Source organism: Electrona antarctica (genome assembly GCF_951216825.1).
Source record: "Electrona antarctica genome assembly, chromosome: 10".
NCBI classification, from domain to species: Eukaryota; Metazoa; Chordata; class Actinopteri; order Myctophiformes; family Myctophidae; genus Electrona; species Electrona antarctica.
This window is the reverse complement of record NC_136791.1, coordinates 55,664,984-55,679,438: the sequence shown is the minus strand read 5'-3', so window position 1 is coordinate 55,679,438 and position 14,455 is coordinate 55,664,984. Positions and strand designations below refer to the sequence as shown.

At 41.2% G+C, this 14,455-nt stretch overlaps 1 protein-coding gene and 1 long non-coding RNA gene across 2 annotated transcripts; one reads left to right on the top strand and one right to left on the bottom strand.

The window, feature by feature from the left end:
* The first annotated feature begins 2,112 nt into the window (after positions 1-2,112).
* Positions 2,113-3,880, top strand: LOC306931759 (allograft inflammatory factor 1-like). The gene is made up of 6 exons (XM_079513367.1): positions 2,113-2,193; positions 2,352-2,413; positions 2,644-2,710; positions 2,807-2,848; positions 3,150-3,327; positions 3,658-3,880. The coding sequence occupies exons 1-6, from the start codon at positions 2,175-2,177 to the stop codon at positions 3,743-3,745; spliced, it is 456 nt and encodes a 151-aa protein (XP_079369493.1). The 5' UTR covers positions 2,113-2,174; the 3' UTR covers positions 3,746-3,880.
* A 3,839-nt stretch (positions 3,881-7,719) lies between these two features.
* On the bottom strand, positions 7,720-8,957 carry LOC306931762. Its single transcript, XR_013791059.1, has 3 exons — positions 8,857-8,957; positions 8,482-8,529; positions 7,720-8,209 (listed from the first exon to the last, which is right to left on the bottom strand). It is a non-coding gene; the product is annotated as an uncharacterized lncRNA (long non-coding RNA).
* Positions 8,958-14,455: the final 5,498 nt, after the last annotated feature.

Below are 14,455 nucleotides of genomic sequence, written 5' to 3'. Positions count from 1 at the left end.
AAATAGACAATACTGTACGAGATATTAAGCATCAAATAGAAAAACGTTCAGTTTGATTAAACGCAGTTGTTATATTACCCATTCACCATAAAACAGGAAAAAGAACATCTGAACGATCCAATTTGGTAAAGAAAACTCAAAAACCTACTCACCTCTGCATTCAGATATGATTATTATCAGCTGAATTAATACTGAGAGATCCCAAACATTAAAATGAGCCATTATCTGTTCATATGGAAGCCTGTGTGTCTCACTGTTCCCACAGCAATTTAATTCAGAAACTAAACTGTTACCTGCTCATCCCATATTTTCAGTTCCCTTTTAGTTCTCGCATTAGTTTCTACATGATTATACCTGAAAATTAATTGTTCTTTTTTGTTTTGTTGACACCCACTATCAAACAGCTGTAATGTTGTTTTCTCTTAAAGATTTTAGCCTATAAACTGAAAGAAATGTTGGCCATAGACAGACTACAACTCATACAAAACTCTGCTGCTAGATTATTAACGAAAACAAAGAAAAGAGAACACATCACACCAGTCTTGCACACCCTCCACTGGCTTCCGGTCTCCCATAGAATAGATTTTAAGGTACTACTCATAGTTTACAAAGCACTCAACAGCCAAGGCCCTGCATACATAACAGATTTCTTACCATCATACACTCCATCCAGAACATTAAGATCCTCAACAGCAGGTTTACTAACCACAAAAGAAAAAAAGAAACCACGAAAGAAAATAGGAGAGGCCGCATTCTCTTTTTATGCACCAAAATTATGGAACACAATTCCGCAGGAAATCAGAGAGGCCAACTCCACCAACATTTTCAAACAAAAACTAAAAACACACCTCTTCAGATTAGCCTTCTGAACCCTACCGTAGCACTTTATTGAGGCTTCCCATCATGTATTCTATTTTTATTAATTATTATTATTTTTTCTCTAACAAATACCTTAAATGCTTGACCTTCTCATGCCTATTTTTATCTCGATGTCTGACTTTATGCACATTCACTGTCTTGTCTTGTCTTGTCTTGCATTGTGTTTGATATAACCTATGACCTAACTGTAAAGCACTTGATGTATGTCCTGCCTGTGGAGCACTTTGAACGGCAACCCTGTATGAAAGGTGCTATATAAATAAAGCTTATTATTATTATTATTATTATTAAATATCAGCCTGAGTATGAACAGTGTGTGTTAACAGTGAGTGTAAATAGTGTGCCTGCTTTTATTTGCAGTCATGCAGTGCATGTTGTCAAATAATTCGGAGATGTAACCATTTAATATAATGTACTATGCTATATATCGTTTTTGAGGTTTTAGATTTGTTTTTGCATAACAGTGCTATTGAACACCCTTTGTCTGTGTGTTGGTTTAAAAATATTGAACCAATGAAAAGTAGTAAAAAGCACTTCAGACAAATTAAACCCCTTAACTCCATTCAACCCTCAAACTGTCTAAAGCAACTAACTCCACCACCTCTCCCCCTCTCATGAAAGTATTGACAGTATAGTCACAACGTGCCAACTTTGTCTTTGAGGGAGTATTGCTTTGTTTTCAATGTATAAGGTTTTCTTGTTTCATTTCCTGAAAAATTTACATTTTGGAGTTTCTTCCTGACAGCAGATATATGCAGGGCTGGCTCGTATATATAGGCCACATACAGTAGGCCATGGCCTATAGGGCGGCAGATTGCCCAAGGCGGCTGTTAGGGCCCCTTCCCCCCGCCACAGTTCACGGAGAACAGTGAGAACAGTGCGAGACACATCTACGAACAGCGCGAAAAATCCGGCCAAATTGTTTAGGGCCGGCCCTGGATATATGCTATAATATTATTTATAATATGACTTTAGAGATGTCTTTCTCTACCTATAACTTTGGAATGATTGTGAGATCTGCATCTCGACTCGACTTGAAGGCATGGCATGTACTGTTTGCTCACTGTAGATGTGTCTCGCACTGTTCTCCCAGCTCTTTATCTGTCCTAATCAATCATGTGCAGAACTACAAAAAGGGAACTTCACAAGTGGTCACATGCTGGCCTTAACTTCCAGCTAAGCATCACTCCTAGTTCCTTTTCTTGCACCATTTACAATACCACAGACTCTACCATAATTTCACTTTTGATTTCTTACTGAAGTTTAGACTCTTTTTATTCACTTAGTTGTGAGACATGGCGAAAAATGTTCAAGGTAAGTGTCTTCTGCCTAATTGTATTTTTGGATGCTTATACTGTAGCTGACAGCCTCAGCTATCAGGCTATTTTGTACTTGTTTTATATATAATGTCAAGTGGTTTCTTTCCTTTCCATATTGAAAAGGCTAAAGAAATGTGGTGCTTTGTCCAACAGGCGGCAAAACATATGGCCTTTTGAAGTCTCAGCAAGAAGAAAAGCTTAACTTGGTTAATGAGGTGTGTGGAATATTATGCTTAACTATTCTGGTGAAAATAGCCGATCTAGAAGATCACAACGCATCACAGATGCAACTGTGGTGTGAGCTTGTAGATCGGCTATTTTCATCGCACGACCCCGGCGTGCAACATCAGGTTTTAGTCATGTCATTAGGCCTTATGAGAATACAGGAAGATGTACTGTAACTGTATGAGTAACTTATAGTTTTCTATCATTTTCTGTTCCTTAGAGCTTTCTGTCAGATCCTCTGTATGGAGAAGTGGAAGAGCTTGCCTCCAACCTTGAAATGTCTAAAAGTGAGGATAAACTAAACATGTGATTTTGATACACTGTAATATTAAGTTCATAATATCCTTCTGTCAAACTGACACGTCGATCTTCTCTTACTGCAGAAAAATTCCTGGAGTTTGATCTCAATGACCAAGGAGAGTTAGGTAAACAAATGATCACTGTCTTTACTTACAGATAAGGGACTTCTAGCCCTGATGTATCCTTATTGTCAACTAATCAACTTATTATGGATAAGATCATGCCATATTGTCCTTTTAAACTAAAGCAATGACAGATCATAATAATCTGTTCTCAGATATAGTTCCAATTAACTGCACTTAATTTGAAATCATTTATTCATTTATTACTCTGAGAGTATAAATGTTAATGTAATCCGTACGGGTCCATTTGGTTACATTTGTACACTCTCAGAGTTAAATTAACACTGAGGATTTTGCTGTGTAGACATGATGGGTCTGAAACGGATGCTGGAGAAGATGGGCGTGGCCAAAACCCACTTGGAACTGAAAAAGATGATGGCGGAGGTGGTTGGCGGGTCAGCCCAGGACACTAAACCCCGACCCATCAACTACACCGACTTCCTGAAAATGATGCTGGGGAAGAGGAACGCCATACTCAAACTGTGAGTCCAACAACACTTTTTTTCCCCACTTTTGTTTATCAGAGACTGAGTGGTGACCCACAGAGTTGGGTCATGTTAAACTGAGGCCCTAAGATGATAAAAAGCTGATGGTTATTAACTTGAAAAGCTCCAAAACTGCTCCCAGTATGGGTTAATTGCAGAGGACACATTTCACATACAGTACATGTATTGTACTGCGAAAAGAGATCCCCTTTTCCTGATCAGTCGACTTGCTTTCCTTTTTAATATACATTTTTGGCAATGTTTAAGTTTAAGAAAGGTCAGTATAGAGAGAGGCATACAACATGTTGACATGTTTTCTGTGTGAAGGATCCTGATGTTTGAAGGCTTGGGGAAAGACAATGAGCCCAAAGAGACTGGGCCAGCTCGCCGCAAGACCTTTGGAGACCTACCCTGAAGGAGAAGGACACGTGGAACGGAACCCCAAATGACTGCTCCACTTGAAACTTACTTGATGGACTGCTTTTTACTCAGTTAATCATATTTATTTTATTTTCCAATATACAGTAGTTACTGTATCCTGGTGGAGCAGTGGTTCATCAAATTATTGGCTAAGGAATGTGACAAAAACGAATAAATATCCACTACTTTTGGGAGTGAACTATCCCTTTAAGCAACGATCGCACTGATATGATAAGCCAAGTTTGGTCATCATCACTGGACAATGCAATCATGGGCAAACCTGTGATTGAATCAATCATGCCCCCTACAGTAGGGTAGGGGCTCGAAGGACAGACCTCGGGTCTGTACTTGGCCCTTTTGGCTACCTCCTTTTTGCTCTCAACGTAGCAAGTTAACACCTATATCTGCACACCTATTTTGTCATTCCCAGATTAAGAACACTAAAGGTTCATAGCATATACTGGATTCTGGTGGAGGAAAGAGCCAACGATATTTTCTACAGAGCTCTCAAGGAACATGAAATGTTTCTTGTCAATGACCTGACATAATGTGATTTCTTCCAAGTTCTGAACTTCTGACCCATCACCAACGTCGACGACAGAGTACAGCATCTTGCAATGGGTCTGGTCCACAAGATTCGATACACCACCAAGATACCCATGTACCTGTCTAGATACTTCCTTAATGTTAACGAAGTCCACACCCATAACACCAGAGGAAGTGCAACGAACCATGTACAACAAAATTCGGCACAAACAAGGGACTAAATTATTTTTGCTCCTATGCCACCAAAATGTGGAACGCCCTACCAACAGTCATTAAGACATGCAAATCCCTTGACTCCTTCAAAACCGCTCTCAAAGGGCACCTACGGACGGCTGCAATTCGAAACTGGCCTCCGTAAAATCTGAATCCCCCCCCCCACCGCCCACCCCTTTTTCCCCTTACTGTATATGTTTATTTTCCCTTTTTACCTCCATTATGATGAATTCCTATGTTCTGTTCTTTGACTATATATAGAAGTGTCTATTTGTACGTCTCTAAATGTTTTGATGAATTGAACAAGGTGGACCCTCTTGTAAAGAAGTGTAATGCTTAATTGGGTTGACCACTCATGCACAGTTAACAGTCTTTGTATTGAGTTTGTGCTTGAAATGTACTGTAATTCTGCAAACTGTTAATAAATATTTCAATCAATCAATCAATCAACGTGTGTTAGCTGCCCCCTTGTGGCGTGACTTTGCAATAACCCCAAAAAGTGAACACAAAAAAACACCCATGCTGTCCTTACCTAAAATCACTTGGCCCACACAAACTGTTTGATGATGCAAAGATATGTTGTGTTGTGTGTCACAATTATCTGATGTCATATGACCTTGAGAAATGCAACATACCATGCCTAGACACGGGTCACCTCACCGCCATCATGCTTGCTTGTGGTGGACATTTTTGTAAAAAATTCAATTTTATAATAAAACATTTGAATTGAGTAAAAATAAGAACGAGAATTGAAACACTACCTGTCGCCTTGATGGGAAACATCTATTTGGAATTCATTCAGAGCAAAAAACAATATACGGTAAGGGCATTTGAATACAAGCAAAAATAAAAGTAAAAGTGAAGCATTGAGCATACAGTATATTATTACATACATGCATACAGTACATGGATACTGGTTAGATATGCCTGATGGAGGTGAATTACAAAATTCACTTTGATTTGAAGTGTGTGTAGAGAACAGACAGAACCTTGTAACATAAAATATTACATTTAATGTTAGTAAAGGCAGATATCTGAAGAAATCAGTGAGCTGGTAGTTTTAGTCATATTTCACTTTAACAACATGTTTGGGGTCATCTACTCAGGCTTTAGTGAGCACCCCGGACAGTTTTTAAGCTTCATTCAGTATTTAGATATATGATATCCATTTTATAACAATAATGGATTGCATTTTTATGTGCTTACTCAAAGCGCTTTACAATGGTCCATTCATTCATACACCTTGAATCGTTAGGCGGCGATCAGAGCAGCGCTGTGTTTGTCCAACCAGGTACTTACATCTGTACCAGCCAATGTCACTGTCATTGACAGAAGAAATCACTAATGACGCTCCAGCAGCATGGAGACGTTTGTCTTCCTTGTCCAATATGCTGTCCTCTTTGCCCCCTTTCAAAAATGCCCAGGAGACAGTTTGGTTCTGCCCAGGTGTTGTGTCATATGGACAATGTAGAGTGACTGATGAATTGCTGCCTTGAATTGCTACCTTCACTGGGTCAAGAATATTGCACTCTGAAAGAGAACATTCAGCAAAAAATGTACTCTAATGTGAAATCTTAGTCTTAAGATCACCTACTGTACTATACTGGTTTTCTGTATATAATAGTCTAAAATGAATTCCTGATACACAGAGAATAGACATCAGCAGTACTGGGATTCCCCCCTGGACCAATGATCTAACCCATTTTGGGCGGGAACCCCTTTTGGTGTTAGCATTATGTTATGCTTTAGCTATTGAAAAATAGCAGATCTACATGAAGCTCATAGCGCGCCACCGAGTGGCGCGCTACGAGCTTGTAGGTCTGCTATTTTTGAAAAAACGAAGAACCACTGACATAGAAACATAGCTTTTTCAGAAAACTGTCAGGATGTAGAAGACATTTTTAGAATCTGATCTCAGGTCAAAACTAGAAAAAGTGCCCTTCTGGGCACAAGTCTCCTAGCCTGGCTAATAAGCCAGACTAATATCACACAACACTGTCGCGGTATATCAGTCTGGGCTGGCTCCACTTGGATTTCATTTCCCGGGGGGCGGGTTCAAACATTCTCTCTTTGACGCAATTGGTCAGAGCTACTGTCAGTCAAAAGTCTCAAGCATTGAACGTCACTGTACCAAAGCCCGCCCATATTGCATACCGTGTCCCGATTGGTCCGACCTGTTCTCGATTGTAGGAAAGAGGCGTGCTACTGAGCCTCGCCAGACCGAAATCCGCTGGTAGGCAACTTTTTTTTGCCAACGGCTGATTCGGTCTGGTTTATTAACCAGGCTACAAGTCTCCACCAGGAGGATAGGACTGTGTGAGATGTTTGGCAAAATGTTTAGGAGTAATATAAACATGTTTGCCTTTGATGGTAATTGGATGACTTGAGGCATTTTGTTCCAAAAATGTGTTTTGCAAAAATCAACCTGTTGGTGGTGCTATAACAGGCCAATGTGAAAAGGGTGGGATATATTCATCAGCCTAGTAAGAAAATTTGTGAAAGATGCAGGTCAAAGGTGCAGGTCAAAGGTTTGTCCTTGGCCTCTAGGGAGTGTGCATGCAACGTTTCACGCAGATCGGTGCAGTTTTAGGTAAAAAATTTGAAAAGCTGCCTCATGGTGGCGCTATAACAGGCCGTTCTGGAAAATGCAGGGCAAAGGTTCATCGTTGGCATCCAGGGACTGTGTGTGCAAAGTTTGGCATCGACCGGGTTAACGGTGCCGGAGATTAGCTGGTAACAGACGGACGGAAGGACGGACGGACACAAGGACACACACGGACGGAGTGCAAAACATACTCTCTCCCCATGCCTTCGGCCTGGTGGAGACAATAATGTAATAATTGACCCGTTGAGAGCATACAGTATGTACTGTAACACATGTTAATGTGATCTTGACTGAGTGAATAAAGGCAATATTAAATGTCATACACATACAGTTTGTTGATAACTTCATGTGGGTAAAATTCACGTGCAATCACGTTTCACATTCTCACTTGACTGCCGTTTTAAAATTCACGTCTAATTCACGTTCTAATGAAACAAACTGAAAACACAAAGACCTGACACCTTGTTCACATCCAATGATCATTGATTTTCTGAACAAGCGGAGGCAAAATTAATCAATTTATTTACTTCACATTAATGGTCAACATTACATACAAACATTAAGACTTTAATATCTACTGTAAAAGAAAATACTTGATGCAGAATTATTTTAAAGACAATCTTCCATAGGTTAATTAAAACTGTATGCATAAAATTGGTAAAGATCTAAGTTTAAAATCTTTAAAGATTTGATCTGATATCTAATGAGATTTCTTTAAAACAGCTAGTCATTTAATTTGATCTTTCCCATATCTGTATTGCTCTACAATGAAGCAACTGTAAAATAGGCTGTTAACATTTTCTATAATGAATTGCATTTTTATAGCGCCTTTCCAAGTGCTCAAAGCGCTTTACAATGGTTCATTCATTCATACATTGGGAGGTGAAGCGGCGAACAGTCGACGCCAGCGTCCTCACTTCCCACATTCACACACCAGTGGTGGCGAGCTCACACCGACCGACTCATTGGAGGCAATGTAGGGTTCAGTGTCTTGCCCAAGGACACTTCGACATGTGGACAGGAGGAGCCGGGATTCAAACCGAGAGAGAGCTCCACTGCACAAGTGAGGTGTTGAGTTGTCCTACACAGCTGTATCTAAGGAGATGAAACAAAGTGTAAACAACAAACGTGCGTGCGTGCGTGCGTGCGTGCGTGCGTGCGTGCGTGCATGTGTGTGTGTGTGTGCGCATGCGTGTGCGCCAGAGAGAACTATAGAGAAAGAGAGATGCAAGCAGGAGAGAGGCAGACGATATTTAATTGCTCAAAACAATGTGCTAAACATTGCAGGACTCAGCTGCTTCATACATATCAGCAATTGCGAATTCAATTATATATTTAAATAAATATTTAAAACGTGTATACTGTACCATTTTCATAGTCTGGATTTTGGATTACGCCATAGACACTTGTGTCACCTATAAGGAAACCAACAATCATTAATGTGGTGCTTATTTGTGTTAATTCATAAATGTTTCACATTAATCATTCTGCTAATTAGGAACAGGTCAGTTCAGAACAGGTCGGTTCTGGACAACCGTAGGTCTGACCGACTCGACACCGGCCACTGCACCCCCTGCGGTGGTGTGGAACGCGTGTGTCGAATTTGAAGTCGGTGGAGCGAACAGTTCTCAAATTACGTGGATTACACACATGCAGACAGACGTACAGACAGACGTACGTATAGAGACTTGGTGCATTTATAATTAGATGTTACCAGCAACATGATTGGTTCAAACACTGACCGTGCTGCAGTGCGCTGTACACATCATCAGGAGACCCACTTTGATTGGTCCTGTGAGCTGTAACTGAGCCCTGATTGGTTGCCTGAGACTGAACCGGTCTGTAATTAAGAGATAATTATATTGAACAGGAATGAAATAGAAAACAAGATGCAAACTATACTGCTGTTGATGAATAAGACAGAGTTAATACTGTACTAACCTGGCACAACATGGAGCTGTAAAAAAAAGCAAAAGGCACATACCCGGTAAGTGGTACTGTACAAAAATCATTGATTCTGAATTACTCAGCGATTGTATCTATGCAATACATCTAATAGTATGTCTCACCTTTAGATGTAGTGTATCGACACAGCAGGAGCAGAAGGATGGTCAGCAGAATCCCAACAACAAGTCCTACGATCAACCACACTACATGTTGAGAACTCACTGGAGGTTGAGTAGATCCAGTCACTGGAGGTTTGGACACAGTGAAAAAAAACAGTGAAAATGTAATTTGAATTTAACATTAATTAGGCATAATAGTTCCATCAACATGTGACCGGTCATGTCAATATGGATGCTTTAGGGATACTGACACAGCTGCAAAACACCCGCGGCAAGCGGTAGTGTTTCTCGGCGGCATCAGTCCAACACTACTCCAAAATTAAATTCAAGTCCCGCGGAAGCGAGTGGCAGTCGAGTGTCAAAATCCCCCCAGGCAGTGCCGCCCCTTCTCCCGGCAGTGCTGCACCTTATCTACACATGTGCACCTGCCGCTGTTTTAACCTTAACCTTATTCTGGGTGCCTGCCATGCAATGGCAGAAACACAGGTTGAAATCTAAAACGCATACTTAATTCTGGGTGCCTGCCATGCAATGGCAGAAACACAGGTTGAAATCTAAAACGCATACTTAATCGTAGTAATAATAATAATCACCAATACGCGAAACTTCGACGTCTATGGCCGGCCGCACGGTTTACCAAAGCCCCGCAATATATACATCAAAACGTGCGGCTCGGCCGGGAATGGTGTGCTTGTGCTTTTCTTTCCGATTCGTGTTACCGTGCTGACGTAATTCGCAATAAACGACGCGAAAAATGCCCCATTCAAAGTCGATGGGGAAACGCGTGGAAAAACAGAAAACGACACGTTACTTTGGAGCCACATTGCTCTGGCATACTGTTACGTAGAAACACGATTTAAACGTCAAACAGCACACGAGGCCATCGACTTTGTGGTGGTTCAGACGGAATTCGAATACGTTGCACGGTTTGCCCGCTATCGCAGTTCAAAGTGTGTGTGGTCTGAGCAATAATCTCGACTCAGAGTGTCGCACGCCCAGAGAGAGAGCTGGTTAGAGTGAGAAGCCAATGTGAAGACTGTACCGAAATTCTCCGAACAAATTGTCCTCACGGCCAAAATATTCACTTTACACGCATGGGTTTCGGTAATTTTGTAGCCACACTCGTCCTCTTTCACCCAATGTCACAACCATAGCCCAGATACATACAGTACGTGAACTACAGCCCTGAAAGCGACAGGTGTACCATCATACTGTGTCATAAACTCCATGTTAAATACCTGAATGAGTCAGCAATTTTTTCATCACAAGCACAATTCTTAACTCGCTCTTATAACCACGTTTTTTTATCGTACCAATACCACGATCGCACGCGGCGTACCTCAATGCCTCGGGTCACTCACGGCAAAAACAAAAATCGCATTCGACTTTTACTTTTTGCGATAGAGCAATTTGTTCGGACATACGTTCTGTCATTGACAGTCAGTGGGCATATAACTTTCAATACTGTTTGCGTTTGCATAGACTAGCCCAGGTGAAAATGATACTTTGTTAATGATTCAAGGTCACCTGACCAACTCTCACACACGCGCGCACACACGCACATGCACGCACATGCACACATGTGCACGCACACACACACATTGAAAGTCAATAGAGAAATTCGGTGAAACACGTAACTCTGTCATTTCTCAACCGTTTCGGACGCGGGGCGGCTCGCCAGAACCGGGTCGCCACCCTGAGCGAAACCAAATGGACCCCTTATCATGTTAGCATTAGCATGTTAGCATTAGCATGTTAACATTAGCATGTTAGCATGTTAGCATTAGCATGTTAGCATTAGCATGTTAGCATGTTAGCATTAGCATGTTAGCATTAGCATATTAGCATGTCAGCATTAGCATGTTAGCATTAGCATGTTAGCATGTTAGCATTAGCATGTTAGCATTAGCATGCTAGCATGTTAGCATTAGCATGTTAGCATTAGCATGTTAGCATGTTAGCATGTTAGCATTTGCATGTTAGCATCTTAGCATGTTAGCATTAGCATGTTAGCATTAGCATATTAGCATGTTAGCATTAGCATATTAGCATTAGCATATTAGCATTAGCATTTTAGCATGTTAGCATTAGCATGTTAGTATTAGCATGTTAGCATGTTAGCATTAGAATGTTGGTGGCAACGTAATGTGCAATAAACTTAGACAAAATACCCCATTGAAAGTCAACCAAATGGACCCTTACAGGGTCTGAGAGGCTAAATGTCATCAAATGGTGGTCCGTGGCTCAAATGCTGCACAGACTTGGCGATCTGCAGGCACCCAGTCAAATTTCCTGAAATTTGTTTCTAGTTCTGGGTGCCTGCCATGCAATGGCAGAAACACAGGTTGAAATCTAACACGCATACTTAATAATAATAATCGTAATAGATGTTCCGGAACTTCGACGTCTATGGCCGGCCGCACGGTTTGCCAAAGCCCCGCAATATATACATCAAAACGTGCGGCTCGGCCGGGAATGGTGTGCTTGTGCTTTTCTTTCCGATTCGTGTTACCGTGCCCGCGTAATTCGCAATAAACGACGCGAAAAATGCCCCATTCAAAGTCGATGCGGAAACGCGTGGAAAAACAGAAAACGACACGTTACTTTGGAGCCACATTGCTCTGGCATACTGTTACGTAGAAACACGATTTAAACGTCAAACAGCACACGAGGCCATCGACTTTGTGGTGGTTCAGACGGAATTCGAATACGTTGCACGGTTTGCCCGCTATCGCAGTTCAAAGTGTGTGTGGTCTGAGCAATATTCTCGACTCAGAGTGTCGCACGCCCAGAGAGAGAGCGGATCAGAGTGAGAAGCCAATGTGAAGACTATACCGAAATTCTCCGAACAAATCGTCCTCACGGCCAAAATATTCACTTTACACGCATGGGTTTCGGTAGTTTTGTAGCCACACTCGTCCTCTTTCACCCAATGTCACAACCAAAGCCCAGATACATACAGTACGTGAACTACAGCCCTGAAAGCGACAGGTGTACCATCATAATGTGTCATCAACTCCATGTTAAATACCTGAATGAGTCAGCAATTTTTTCATCACAAGCACAATTCTTAACTCGCTCTTATAACCACGTTTTTTATCGTACCAATACCACGATCGCACACGGCGTACCTCAATGCCTCGGGTCACTCACGGGGAAAACAAAAATCGCATTCGACTTTAACTTTTTGCGATAGAGCAATTTGTTCGGACATACGTTCTCTCATAGAGAGTCAGTGGGCTTTTAACTTGCAATACTGTTTGCATTTGCATAGACTAGCCCAGGTGAAAATGATACTTTGTTAATGATTCAAGGTCACCTGACCAACTCTCACACACGCGCGCACACATGCACATGCACGCACATGCACACATGTGCACGCACACACACATTGAAAGTCAATAGAGAAATTCGGGGAAACACGTAACTCTGTCATTTCTCAACCGTTTCGGATGCGGGGCGGCTCGCCAGAACCGGGCCGCCCCCCTGAGCGAAACCAAATGGACCCCTTAGCATGTTAGCATTAGCATGTTAGCATTAGCATGTTAGCATGTTAGCATTAGCATGTTAGCATGTTAGCATGTTAGCATGTTAGCATTAGCATGTTAGCATGTTAGCATTAGCATGTTAGCATGTTTGCATTAGCATGTTAGCATTAGCATATTAGCATGTTAGCATTAGCATGTTAGCATGTTAGCATTAGCATGTTAGCATTATCATGTTAGCATGTTAGCATTAGCATGTTAGCATTAGCATGTTAGCATTAGCATGTTAGCATGTTAGCATTAGCATGTTAGCATTAGCATATTAGCATTAGCATGTTAGCATTAGCATTTTAGCATGTTAGCATGTTAGCATTAGCATGTTAGCATTAGCATGTTAGTATTAGCATGTTAGCATGTTAGCATTAGAATGTTGGTGGCAACGTAATGTGCAATAAACTTAGACAAAATACCCCATTGAAAGTCAACCAAATGGACCCTTACAGGGTCTGAGAGGCTAAATGTCATCAAATGGTGGTCCGTGGCTCAAATGCTGCACAGACTTGGCGAGCTGTAGGCACCCAGTCAAATTTCCTGAAATTTGTTTCTAGTTAATGTTCCTTATTTCCTTTAACCTCATGTACATACTGTACCTGCTATACTATACGCATGGCATAATATAATATATAATGCATTACCGTATATGTTTTTCATGTGATTATTTGACCAGTTTCTACCTTTTTCTATATCTTTATTTTCTGGCTCTGCCTCCTAGCTATTCTTCCTCTCATTTCTGAAAACAACCACTAAATAAAAGAATAAAAATAAATAAATGGCTCCCGAGCCCGACACGGCCTTTACTGCATGTCTTCCCCCATCTCTCTCCCGTTTCCTGTCAGCCTACTGTCTGTCCCTTCAAAAACCAATAAAAGGCGTAAGCCGCAAAAAAAATATCTTTAAAAAAATAAAAAATAAAAAAATAAATGAAACCTTTGGTTTAATGATAAATACACTATACTCACATGTCACTGCCATCCAGCTCTGTGGTGACTCTCCTCCAGAATAGTTACACTTGTAGAATCCCTCATCAGACTCAGATACAGCAGGTATGATCATCTCTCCATTGGTGTTAGTTTGGACCGGTTCTTCATTTCTATAAAAGTCCACGTTGGAGAGAGACGAGTGTGTTCTGTGTTTACATTGAAGAGTGACGTTGTGTCCCTCAGTCACAGGGTGAACAGGACTCACCAGGATGACAGGACCATCTGTAAGAAGTACAGGGTCGTTACAATATGTAATGAGTTTATGGAGTTTATGGAATTCAACAGTATTGTTAGGTATTGAATGAAGTAACTGGACTCACCATATACTGTGATGTTGACAGCATTGCTGTACTCTCCCAGTCCAGACTCACACCAGAACACTTTGGTGACACTTTGACCTGCACGTAATAGTTTGTTTTGATAACCGTAGTTCATCACTCTCCATTCAGTAGATGTAACCTCACATCTCACTGAGTAAGTAGAATTATGCTCAGAGAGGAAGTGTTGAGTTCTGTTAGAACTCACTGTGAGAGAACCTGAAGAAGGAGCATCTAAAACACAACACAGGGTCAGAGGTCAGTGGTTAAAAAACAGTGTTGCAATGACAGTAAACTAAACTCTGGAGAAATCTGAGAATGTGAGCGAAAATAGGAAAAGTAGTAAGTAAGTAAGTAAGCAAGTGCAGAGGCTGTCATGTGGGCTATCTAAAAATCTACCTAGAAGTTACAATATAAAACCAACTCACCACCA

Excerpts from the sequence above, each read along its gene's own strand:
- LOC306931759 (XM_079513367.1), top strand. Across the intron at positions 2,711-2,806 it reads CAACCTTGAAATGTCTAAAA|AAAAATTCCTGGAGTTTGAT; the intron begins GTGAGGATAAAC and ends CTCTTACTGCAG. Across the intron at positions 3,328-3,657 it reads AGGAACGCCATACTCAAACT|GATCCTGATGTTTGAAGGCT; the intron begins GTGAGTCCAACA and ends TTCTGTGTGAAG.